This window comes from Sitophilus oryzae, unplaced genomic scaffold, assembly GCF_002938485.1.
Source record: "Sitophilus oryzae breed Bouriz unplaced genomic scaffold, Soryzae_2.0 scaffold_649_pilon_pilon, whole genome shotgun sequence".
In the NCBI taxonomy this organism is placed as follows: Eukaryota; Metazoa; Arthropoda; class Insecta; order Coleoptera; family Curculionidae; genus Sitophilus; species Sitophilus oryzae.
This window is the reverse complement of record NW_022147250.1, coordinates 487,682-500,766: the sequence shown is the minus strand read 5'-3', so window position 1 is coordinate 500,766 and position 13,085 is coordinate 487,682. Positions and strand designations below refer to the sequence as shown.

The window sequence follows — 13,085 nt, the reverse complement described above, 5'->3', positions numbered from 1 at the left end:
CACCTAAATATTTTTTAACTGGTTTGAAGAGTAATAAATTTTCGTCCGTACCTGTATAAAACTACTGTGTGAAAAAAAAAATACATTTCCGTGATTTTTTACGTAAAAAATGTCTCTTGCTAAAAATCGCTACGAACAACCGTTTTCGAAATATTTAGAATGGAAATAATCAATACATGTCATTAATGATACGGAGAAAATACATGTCATTAATGACAAAAAAATTAACACATTGAGTATAGATAGTTATTTGACTGAAATAATAAATTTGGAAATTTTTTATTATTTTTAAATTAATCACATTTTTTTCTACGAAAAAATGATGATAAAACAGTTTCTGTTGAACTTTTAGCTAAAAAACATTTCAAATTTATCATATCAGTTTAATAACTGTTAGTCAACATGTTTAATTTATGTCAATGATGATAGGTCTTGATAATTTCGATTCCAAATATCTCGAGAACCATTCCTTGTAGCGATTTTTACCAAGAGATCTTTTTTACGTAGAAAATGTCATAAATTTATATTTTTTTGCTCACTAATTTTATACAGGTACGGACGAAAAGTTATTACTCTTCAAACCAGTTAAAAAATATGTAGGTGGCGCCCTCTACAAGTAGGAGTCATATTGACATCAAAATCAAATTTTTCATGCCAAAAAACGTCAAGACACCAATTTTCATCCAAATATTGACGTTACTTCAGAAATTATTTGGAAAAATTCGAAATAAACATGAAACTTCTACACCCTGTATCTCAGAAACTAAGCATTTTAGGATCTACATTTATATGAACTTTTTTACTTATTTTTATCTGCAGAATATACTGCCAAAGTTTCCGGAATACAATTCGGACCACCCAGTATATACATTTAATTCTATTTCGACTTCAGAACACCCTGTTACACAAACGAGGCTCTGACGTCCGAGTATAGGCGGTATAACCTTATACAACCCTCAGATCTACCATCTTTCTGGGGAAGAGGAGTAGTAAACTGTTAGATATTAGAGATAATAAAAGGTACAACTTGGAACAATGTGATTTTTATTTAACCGAAATAATTAATTAATACATGGAGAAAATAAAATCGTGTACGTTTTGTACGTGATACTCTTTCAGACTAACACAAAAATTCCACAACAATAATATAATATTAAAAGCAACTGCTAGGTATGCATTCTTGTAGTAATTTCCCAAACCGAGAGCTGATTGACGTTTATTTTTTGACGCCGCACAAAAACAGTTTATTATTAACTTAAATAATTATTGTTGAATATAAGATTTCCAACATAAACTACACCTAGCCGGCCGAGAATGTAGCACCAAAAAAAAACTATCGTCGCAGTCCCCACTGTGCCATAGCCATCCCGTGCTACACTTGCAGCTAAAACTGTGCGGCAGCGTAACCGCCACAGTTAAACCTTTTCACGCAGATAACACACATCAATGATGAAACATTCGAGTGGGACAAAATCATCATCCGGAGGTAAAATACCCCCTCAATCGGATCTCCGGGAGGGGGTGCCTACTCGAGCGTATCATCGGAGAAACAAAAAAACATCAATGTTTTACGTTTGCGGCGTAGAACGTCCGCACTCTACTGGACAAGATAAATTCAAATCGACCAGAGAGAAGAACATCACTGGCCTCACATGAACCCCACCGATTAAATATAGATGTTTCCGCTCTTAGCGAAAACCGCTTTGCGGATGAAGGTAGTCTGCCTGAGGAGCATTACACATTACATTCTTTTGGAAGGGTCACCCCGCAACACACAGGAGAATTCATGGCGTAGGCATTGCAATCAAAAACGAAATTGCCACTAAATTAACAGAAGTACCTATTGGTGTCTCCGAACGTTTTATGACCCTAATATACCCCATATATCAGACAAAACTTACGTCAACATCATTAGTGCCTACGCTCCCACTCTAGACGCTAAAATTGAGGATAAGGATAAGTTTTATCAAGCTCTACAAATGCTCTCCAGCGAATTCCAAAGCACGAACGAATCACGAATCATCTTGCTAGGTGACTTTAATGCTCGTATTGGCAAACAACAGGAAATATGGCCTGACATATTGGGAAAACATGGAATAGGAAACGTAAATAGCAATGGTGAACGCTTATTAACAACATGAGCAGAGTATAATCTTTGCATCACCAATACGTGGTTCAAGTTGAAGGACAAGTTTAAAGGTACCTGGAAACATCCCAGATTAGGCCACTGGCATCAATTGGACCACGTGTTTGAAGGACGCATCTAAAAGATGACTTACAAAAGCCAGAATAGATGCCAAATACGGCATTGACTACCGATTTTTAATTTCAAAAATTAAAATCCAGTTAAAACCCAATTATCCACACAGTCAAAAGCAAAACAACATGACCAGATTGAACGTACGGGGTCTAGAGAACAATACCGCCGACGTCCTCTGGGAAGCCATCAAAGAATCACTTCTACCGATAACTTCAATCTCAATCTTGGAAGCTGAACAAGGCTGAACACAATTATGGGATGCGATTCATAAAACCAGCGAAGAAGTACTGGGAAAGTCGAACAAAAAGAAACAACGAGACTGGTTTAACGAAAATCAACCGCATATACAGGTTTTGTTGGAACAAAAGCATAGAGCACATCAGTCACTGCAAATCCACACAATCCGAGACTGGTAGACAACTTTAAAGCGGCCAACAACACGCTTCGAAGAGAACTGTGCCAACTAAAGGATAACTGGTGGTCAAAAGCGAATCAGATTCCAGAATACGCCACGCACGGTGATTGTAGAAATTCTTCGAGGCCTGTAAAAAGAAGTATACGGTCCAACCAATAAGGTCCAGCTGCCCAATCATGGCATTAAAATGGCGAACTGGATAAAAAGAGGAAGAACAAATCAGAAATCGATGGAAAGAGCATTACAGCCATATCCTTAACCAAGAAAACAACCCCAATATGGTAGCACTAAACACAATACCTCAGTAAGTATTAGACATCCCTATGTGAAGATATATATCCCATATATAAGATATCCCAATAACAGAACAGGAAATAAAGGCCTCCATAAAATAGCTTAAAAACAACAAATCAGCTGGCTGTGACGCGATTCGTGCAGAATACTATAAGTGTGCAAGTAAAAAACTTATTGGTCCTCTTGAAGGCTCTCTTTGATGTCATATGGGAAAGCGATGAGGTGACCTCAGGACTTTCACCAACGCGAGGATTATAGTGAATATATTTAAGAACAAGGAATGTGCATCAGATTGCAAGGAAATTACCAAGGGGAATTTCACTATTGGCTATCGGAGGAAAAATTTTAACAAAAATTATGTCAAACCGCCTGCACCCATATATAGAAAAAATCATTCCAGAATCGCAAACGGGTTTTCGCACCAACCGCGGCACCGTCGATTCCATATTTTCCATCCGTCAACTACAGGAAAAAGTAAAACAGCAACAGTCTAAACTTTATGTTGCATTCATCGATCTAACAAAAGCCTTCGACTCTGTGAACAGAGATGCACTTTGGGCAATTATGAAAAAGTTCGGAGTACCCAACAAATTTGATAGTGTGTAAAAGCATAATAAGCCTCCATAACAACAAGTCAAGAGTGTCACATCATGGATCACTGAGCGATCCCTTCCTAACAAATACATGAGTAAGAGATGGGTGTGTCTTAGCGCTTCTCCTATTCAACATATTCATGGCAGCGCTCTCCATTATAGTGGATAGCAAACTGCAGGATAGAGGATTGGGTATTAGATACAGATACGATGGCCGGCGGTCTGTTCAACATAAAAAGTCTCAGGGCAAAAACACGTACAAAATTCATCGGAGAACTTCAATACGCTGATGACTGCGCTCTAGTTGCAAACACGTTACAACAATTACAAGAAATGTTGAACACATATATCTCTGGGCATACGAGGCTGTGGGCCTTAAGCTAAACGTCGACAAAACCAAAATCATGTGCACTCCCGGAAGATCATAACAATGCTATAAAATCGGAGAGAAGAACTATTGGAATATGTAGCAGGAATTCAATTACCTCGGCAGTTTGATTTCGGAAAAGGCCAATATCGACTCTGAACTTGAGCATAGGATTAGCAGCAGCGCCTCAAGAGCATTTTGAAAATTAGAAGACAGGGTTTTCCAAATTATCATTACTTCAGTACAAAAACGAAACTTGCAGTGTACCGAGCAATTATAATCCCTACCATGTTATATGGGAGCGAAACCTGGGTGCCGTATCGTCGACACATGAACGCATTGAACAAGTTGCAATAGACACCTTAGACATCTCTTAAGAATCCGGTGGTTCCATCATGTCTCAAACGAATCGGTCCTTAAAAAAGCTAACTGCGAGAGTATTGAAGTCATGGTTACAAAATCCCGCTTAAGATGGGCTGGTCACATATGCAGAATGCAAGAAAATCGCATACCAAAATCTCTGCTTTACGGTGAGCTTGTAGACGGTAAGAGGAGGCCGGGTGGACAACATAAAAGGTACAAGGATATTTTCCACGAAAACTTAAAGGGGATTAACATTCAGACTGGATGGTAAGATGCAGTTCACAATAGAACTCAATGGAGAAGAATTGTAAACTCAGTTAACAGCGACAACCAAAAAGTAAAAAGGCAACGAAGCAATGAGATTTTTGAATGTCCGAAGTGCGGTAGGCAATCACGTACCGGGCTTTTCAGCCACAAAAAGGCTCATAAAAGGAAACGCCTTGCGTGACCATCTTCTGATGCGTGTCGAATACTCGTCAGCGAGTAATGGCCGTAGTAGTAGTAATAAAATGTTTATTATTGCAACACAATCTTCAATCAGTCAATCTTCAGTAAATATTTAGTAGTATTCAGTAGTATTAAAAACTTTGATGCCCAGAGAAATAAAGCTTTAATTTTTTTTCTGCAATTTCACAAAATTGAAAATCTTTCAAAAACGGTAAGGTTTAAGTGTGAAAAACCTTAATCAAATTTACCTTTATTTCAATAATAGAATCTAAAAATAGAATAATATACAGGGCGTTCTATTTAATAAAATACAACTACAATATTTTTTACTTATTTGGGACATTCTGTATCTTGTAAAATTATTTTTAAATTATAGCTCTAATAATCTTTTAACGAACCCAAAACTTACAGTTTGTAAAAATCTAATCGTTTAGCTACAATACTCCGTATCGTATGTGGTTAACAACCCTGTATACAGGGTCCGGCAATAGTGCGTCGGGCATCTGTAGCTCATAGAATAAAAAACTTGAGAATATTGTTTAAGTGCAGACCTAAAGTATGTACCAGGATGTATTTCAGGAAAATATTTTAACTTCTATAGGGTGGCTCAAAAAAGTGTGAGTGGACCTGGATAATTTTTTTTAAATGGAACACCCTGTATATTATTGCATTTTAGGCTTCTCTTCAGATCACTTTACATAACCCTAAGATATGAATAAATATATTTCGATAGTTTCAGAGATATTCAAACATATATTTTTTTCAGCCCTTCTTAAAAAAAAAAAATTAAATTGTATACAGGAACTGTTCTGAAATCAAAACTATATTAGGTATTTACTTTAGATGGTCTGTACTTACTTTGCTATAAATAAGAGAAAATCGTAAATCATACAGGATGTTCAAAATTCTACGCCAAACTTTCTAAAATCTAAAATAATTTTTCTTCGTTTTTTTAAATTGAACGCCCTGTATATTATTTCTTCAGTAGACGGAGAATTAAAAAATGAACATCTTTTGTAGTGATTTTTTGTTTGTGTAGAGTATTTCAAAATTTTTAACGGTTTCGCAGATATTTAGAAAGTTTATATTTCATATGGCATTTTCCACAGTAAATTTTTATCAAAGCCACCCAGTGATTTTTATCTCTCGTATTTTACCATTGAAAGCGCCAGGCTATTGAAGCAATAAGACTGCGTGTATCCGGAAAACTATAAAAAAATTTGAAAATACTTTAAATACAAAAAATGTTCATTTTTAATTCTCCATATAATAAAAAATAATATACAGGGTGTTTCATCCTATTAAAAACAAAGAAAAATTGTCATATATCATAAATTAAGAAAGTTTGGCGTGAATGTATGAACATCCTGTATGATTAACGATTACCATATATATAGCAAAGCAATTAATAGACCATCTAAAGTAAATACCTAACTAGTTTTTGATTTCAGAGCAGTTTTTGTATTGTTAATAATTTTTTGAGTACTGAAAAATATATATATTTTTATTTATTTAGTAATAACATCTCTCTGAAACTATCGAAATATATTTATTCATATAGCCAAAAAGGCAATAAAATTGATATGATCCAACTAAAATTCCATAGTCAGTATTTTTTTGCCAATAGAGGCTGATTTATTTATCATAAACCTGAAACTATTTAAATATATTTATTTATATAAACAAAAGGCAAAATAATATACAGGGTGTTCAATTTAAAAAAATCATCCAAGTCCCCTCTACACTTTTTGATGTCACCCTATAGAAGTTAAAATATTTTCCTGAAATACATCCTGGTAGATATTTTAGGTCTACACTTAAACAAAATTCTCAAGTTTTTTATTCTAGGAGCTACAGATGCCCGACGCACTATTGCCGGACCCTGTATATTGTTTCCAAACCAAACCAAACCAAATATTATTGTTATTCCGTTATCATATTAACAAATGAATATACTTGCTACATGTGTATATATTTTGATGTACCGTTTTTTGCTTTCCTGTACAAAGGAATAATGGAGTTAGCGCTAGCAGTTTAAGATAATTCACCGACGCGCGACGATCAGGGGCGCAACTAGACACAGACATTTAGAGGGGCTCAAGTTTTTTTTTGGGGGGGGAGGCTTACGTCACTGTAAGATAATATTGATTTGAGGTTAAAATTAATTTCATACCACCCGCACCGGTTGTCTCGTTGGGCTAAGATCTCCTAGCCCCTCCCCTAGTTGCGCCACTGCCGACGATATGCATCTTTCTCTCTCCTGTGCAATGAGAGTGACAAATATAATCTAGAAATATAAAAATTTGCAACGTTGCCATGTCTTGTACTTTTTCAGTTGATTAGATAATAGTAGTTATTTAGATTTTTAATAAAATCTAATTGAGGTTTTAGCAATCAAAAGACGCTGTAAGAAAATTGTTGCCTATCTACAGCTGTTTTTAAGATCATCCATGTCAAAAACGGTATGCTGTTACCAAATTAGCCATAAATGTAATTTATGTATTGGTCGCTAATGTTAATTTATACGTTGTGTTCATACCTTTCGTCCAACTTCCAAGAATTGCTCATATCGCTCCATGCACTCATACTTCTGTTGCGTTTTGTCACTCGCGACATTTTGCCACCATTGTCCGAATCATCCAGCATTTCTGCTGGAAAGTTCACCCGCGCCTTTCCCGTTTGAGGTGATGGCGTACCCTCGCCCAACATCGCGTAACACCACTCAGTCCTCGTCACACCAAAAGTTTTTGGCATCTCCATTGAATTGGTTTTTGGAGCCACGGTACTGAAACAACAAAGCGTTAAAATTATAAATTGTAATGTTGTGCTAAAAAATAAGAAGTTAAATGAAGAGTAACAAATGCACAACATGCCTTGTAATATGGGAAAGCCCATTTAACAGTATACCGGGTGCGTCTCAGAAGTGGCTCACCCCCTATAACTTTTTTATTTTATCAGATAAAAAACCGAGATTTGGTATGTTAGTATATGACATAAATTGGGATTGATTGACGTATTCAATTGTTTTCTGTGTCTTCCTGTTTCATCGGAAATTACTACAACTTTTGATTTTTAAATAGCACCCTCGGCATTTTTTTACTTTATTCGATAGAAAATGACATTCTAAATAGAATGATATATCATGTGTCAACTTTTGACATTTTTGCTTAAAACAAAATTGAATTTTAAATTTCAAGCTAGAGTCCCATGGCTGTGTTAAAACACTAATTTTTAATAAAGGAGCCTTGGAAAAATATATTTGATCGTCTAATGTTATTCGTGTCTTGTCCTGGTCGTTTAAAAAATGCCCAAATCGTATTTTTAATCATATCTCAATTTTTTCAAATGGAATGAGGGTGGCTCATTAGCATATCTATAATAAATTTTTAAGAATAATTTGGTACAACACACTTGGTATTTTGAGTCAAATTGTCGTTATGAATTGCATGTTGCAATTTTAAATAAACCATATTTGAAAATGTCAAAAATTGACATTATGTCATTCTATTCAGAGTGTCATTTTCTATCGAATAAAACAACAAAACACCGAGGGTACCATTTAAAAATCAAAAGTCGTAGTCATTTCCGGTGAAACAGGAAGTGACAGAAAACAATTGAATACGCCAATAAATCCTAATTTATGTCATATACTAACATATCAAATCTCGTTGTTCTATCTGAAAAAATAAAAAAGTTATATGGGTGAGCCACTTTTGAGACGCACCCGGTATACATTTTCAATATTCCTTGATCACAGAACTGCTACGTATTTCTGGAGTCAAAATAAGTTCATTGGACAAAATTTACCTCTATACAAATGTACTTCGTTTGTCCGTTAGAGGGAATTAAACTTTAATAAAATAAATACATTCTATAAGATATTTTGAACGCCGATTTGGGGTGTCTATGTTTTGCTAAGTGCTTTAACATTTGAGTTTCACAAAAATCAAGATAAAGTACGGACATAGTGAAAACTACGCCCACTCCTACACAACTTTTAGGATAAATATTTGGCAATTCAACCAACTTGCGGATATTTTTTTTTGTAAAATGGTCCTTCTAGTATTTACTAGATACATTTTTTGTCCTTTGTAAAAAAACGCCACCGCGCATACTTTTTGAGAAAAAAAAAATTTCCGAAGCTGACTTCCACAAAATGTTGTTTGGTTATGCAATTTTTATACACCACAACACATAGATTTTATACAAGGCGTATAAAGTCTATTATGAGCTAATAATCTAGTTGGCAAAAATATGGAATTTTATGTTAGTATCACAAATTATATTTGACAATAAGCTTCATAAAAAGCTTAAAAAAATAATAAATTTTGAATTAATTACATTAGGTTTTATTTTGCTTGATGCCCTCTAACGGGCAAACAAAACACTTTTGTATATAGATAAACTGTGTGCAATTAACTTATTTTGCTTCAAAAAATACGTAGATGTTCTATGTCTACCGAATATTAAAACTCCCTGTATATTTTATAGGTCTGCTTTGGTCTGCTGTCTATTTTATAGGTCTGCTTTGGAAAAATAAATTCTCCAATTTTTTTTCTCGAAAACTATGCGACTCCGTAGCTTTTTTTACAATAGAAAATAAATGTAGTAAATACTAGAAGGGCCATATTACAAAAAAAAAACTGTCGTCGGTGGAATTGGAAAATATTTCTACTAAAATAGATGTAGAGGCGGTTTTTTTTAAAGTACGGGAAAGTTTTCACCCTCCTCGTATTTTTTCTTGATTTTTGTTAATGTCCTGTTAAAGCCTGTAAAAACTGTTGAAGCCCTTAGTAAAACATAGAAACCGACAATCTCAATCTCAATCAAATCGAAATATAATTATTCTTAAAATATCTTAAAAATGTATTTATTTTTTTAAAGTTTAATGCCCTCTAACGGAAAAATAAAGCACTTGTGTATAGAGGTAAAATGTCCAATGAACTTATTTTTATTCCAAAAATACATAGTAGTTCTATGTCTACGGAATATTGTGACACTTTGTATATATGGAATAGTGGAATGTATTCATAGCGATATCAGAAGAGATTTATATGGAACTAGCGTGTACCAGCGACTTCGTTCGCGTCGAATTAATCATTTGCAATGGTGATGATAAAGCAAAGCAAGAATTTCCATTAACATACAAACTAGATAAAATTTTCTCACATTTATGTCAGCATGAGAAAAAACAATATGGCGATATTATTATATAACCTGGTAAAATTTGAGGGGTAGTTTCATCTTGTTGGAATTTGACTTTCGAAAAATCCGTTTGCCAAAAATAAGCTTTTTACGTCAAGCAGTTTAAGCAGAATCGTGGTTAAGAAATTACCCCACTTTTTGAAACACCCTGTATGATTTTTTAAAAAATTTCAAAATATGTAAAAAAAACAAATAAATTATGCTTGTCCAAGCGTTTTCCCGAAAGACTAACCGTTTTTTAAATAACAAATATTATAATATTTGAGGGGCGTTTTCACCCTCTTGGAATTTGAGATTTGAGAAACCCCTCCTTATCGAACTTCTACACCCCACAGTCAATCCGTTTGTCAAAAATCAGATTTAAACGTCAAGCAGTTTAAGCAAAATCGTGATTACTCAATGGTCATATTTTATGAAACACCCTGTATAAATTTATAAAAAATCTTAAAATATGTAAAACAACAAAATAAAATATACGTGTTTAAGAGTTTTTCCGAAAAACTCACCGGTTTTTAAATAAAAAATATTTTAATATTTGAGGGTTAGTTTCACCCCCTTAGATTTCGAGTTTCGAAAAATCCTTTCTTATCGAACCCATACACCCTAATGTCAATCTGTTTTCCAAAAATCAGCTTTTTACGTCAAGCGCTTTAAGCAGGATCGTGATTAATCAATGACCAGACTTTTCGAAACACCCTGTATACATTTTTAAAAAAAATTTAAAATATGTAAAAAAAAACCAAAATAAAATATATGTGTTTAAGCGTTTTTTCGGAAACTTGACCGTTTTTTAAATAAAAAATTTGTAATATTTGAGGGGTGGTTTCACCCTCTTGGAACTGGAATTTCGAATTTTTAATCATATCTCAATTTTTTCAAATGGAACGAGGGTGGCTCATTAGCGTATTTGAAAAAAAGCATTTTTTTACGAATAATTTGATACCAAACACTTGGTATTTCGAGTCAATTTTTCGTTACGAACCGCAAGTTATAATTTCAAATAAACCATATGCGAAATGTCAAAAGTTGACATATGATATGTCATTCTATTCAGAATGTTATTTTCTATTGAATAAAGTAAAAAAATACCGACGGTGCCATTTAAAAATGAAAAGTTGTAATCATTTCCGGTGAAACAATTGAATACGTCAATCAATCCTAATTTATGTCATTTACTAACATACCAAATCTCGTTTTTTTTTAACTGAAAAAATAAAAAAAGTTATAGGGATGAACCACTTTTATATAGCACCCGGTATATAAAACCCTGTCCTACACCAAAATTCTCGTCTATACACAAATATAGTAGAAATTCTTAAATATATGTAGTAAATCAATTGAATTTCTTTTTCAGAGCAAAAGTATGGATTAAGCTTTGCAGTGGACTGGATTCGTTCGCAGAAGTTGAAAAACTTCACCAGAGTCATCGAATATGTGGCGCTCATTTCAGTACGCGAATGTTTCTGAAGGGCAAAAGGAAACTTTAAAGGAAGAAAATCGTTTACCGCGCGTACTCCTCGAAAAGTAAAAATGAAGAAATCAATTAAACATTTGACTGTAGAGAATAGATACTTAAAATTAAAAAAAAAAACATGCAACTAACAAAAACATGCCCGGAGTTACAAACAAGAATTAAAAATGCCCAATAAAATATCCATTGAAAAATATAAAGAGGCTACGTGCAAATTATGCCCACCAATATGGACGCAAATTTTATTAATATTCAAATTTTACAAATTAACAAATATCTGTTGCAGGAAGAAGATTCACCGTTGAATTTAAATATAAATATCTGGCGATGTACTTTTCCGGGCCGAAACTATATACAAGACGCTTTTGACAAATCTATTTTGCCTTCCATATCTAGACACACTAAGAAAATGAATATACCGGGTGCGTCTCTTAAGTGACTCACCTCTATAATTTTTTTATTTTTTCAGATGAAAAAACGAGATTTGGTAAGTTAATATATGACATTAATTAGGATTGATTGACGTATTCAATTGTTTTCAGTCACTTCCTGTTTCACCGGAAATTACTACAACTTTTGATTTTTCAATGGCACCCTCGGTATTTTTCCGCTTTATTCGATAGAAAATTACATCCTGAGTAGAACGACATAGCATATGTCGACATATGACATTATCGCTTTAAAAAATATTGTATTTTAAATTTCAATCTAGAGTGCCAGGACTGTGTTAAAAATATTAATTTTTAGTCACAGAGCCTTGGAAAAATATATTTGATCGTCTAATGTTTTTCGTGTATTGTCCTGGCCGGTTTAAAGATGCCCGAATCGTATTTTTAATCATATCTCAATTTTTTCATATTTTAGCATATTTGGAAAAAACATTTTTTTACGAATAATTTGATACCACATACTTGGTATTTCGAGTCAAATTTTTCTTACAAACCGCAAGTTATAATTTGAAATAAACCAGAATATGCGAAAGTGTCAAAGTTGACATATGATATGTCATTCTATTTCAGTGTGAAACAGGAAGTGATAAATAACAATTTAATACGCCAATCAATCCTAATTTATGTCATATACTAACATACCAAATCTCGTTTTATTATCTGAAACAATAAACAAGTTATAGGGGTGAGCCACTTTTGAGACGCACCCGGTATAACATCGATATCAAACCTGGCTTAAAAAATCCTATTGTATTTGAGACTCTAAAAAGAAAATCGTTTATTATATTATTAATTTTATATTATTAACCGATATTGATGAGATGAGTATTAAGTGCAATTTATTTTAAAAAGAAAATAAATCAAGCCGCGCGCTACTGACTCAAAGCTGCCGTAACTGTCTGTTGTCGATGACAAAAGCTACGACACTGGTTACTTTCTGTTGTTGGACACCCAAATGGCGCCGTGCGAAAGGATATGCGCGTAGCATTCCCGCCAAAACGAGTTAGACTGCCGATTGTTTTATATGCCGTGTTATTTTCTCCGGCAGCATTGACCGGCAAATACTATTAGTGGAGTGCTTTAAGCCCTTATGGGTAACAAACCTCGGAATTCATTTACTGTGAACGAATTTTTATAAAACTTTTTGCATTGTATTGTTAATAAGATATATTACAAAGTTTGCCCATTTAAATTCGTTGCTTTCACTTTAGTATTTAAATA

At 33.9% G+C, this 13,085-nt stretch overlaps 1 protein-coding gene across 1 annotated transcript in view; it reads right to left on the bottom strand.

Moving 5' to 3' along the window:
- Window positions 1–7,515, bottom strand: part of LOC115887866 (potassium channel subfamily T member 2) — a 314,018-nt gene extending 306,503 nt beyond the window's left edge. Inside the window, exon 1 of the mRNA XM_030907381.1 lies at window positions 7,279–7,515. Within this exon, the coding sequence (XP_030763241.1) occupies window positions 7,279–7,499 (221 nt within the window). The 5' untranslated portion in view covers window positions 7,500–7,515. The remainder of the gene's footprint in view (window positions 1–7,278) is intronic.
- Window positions 7,516–13,085: the final 5,570 nt, after the last annotated feature.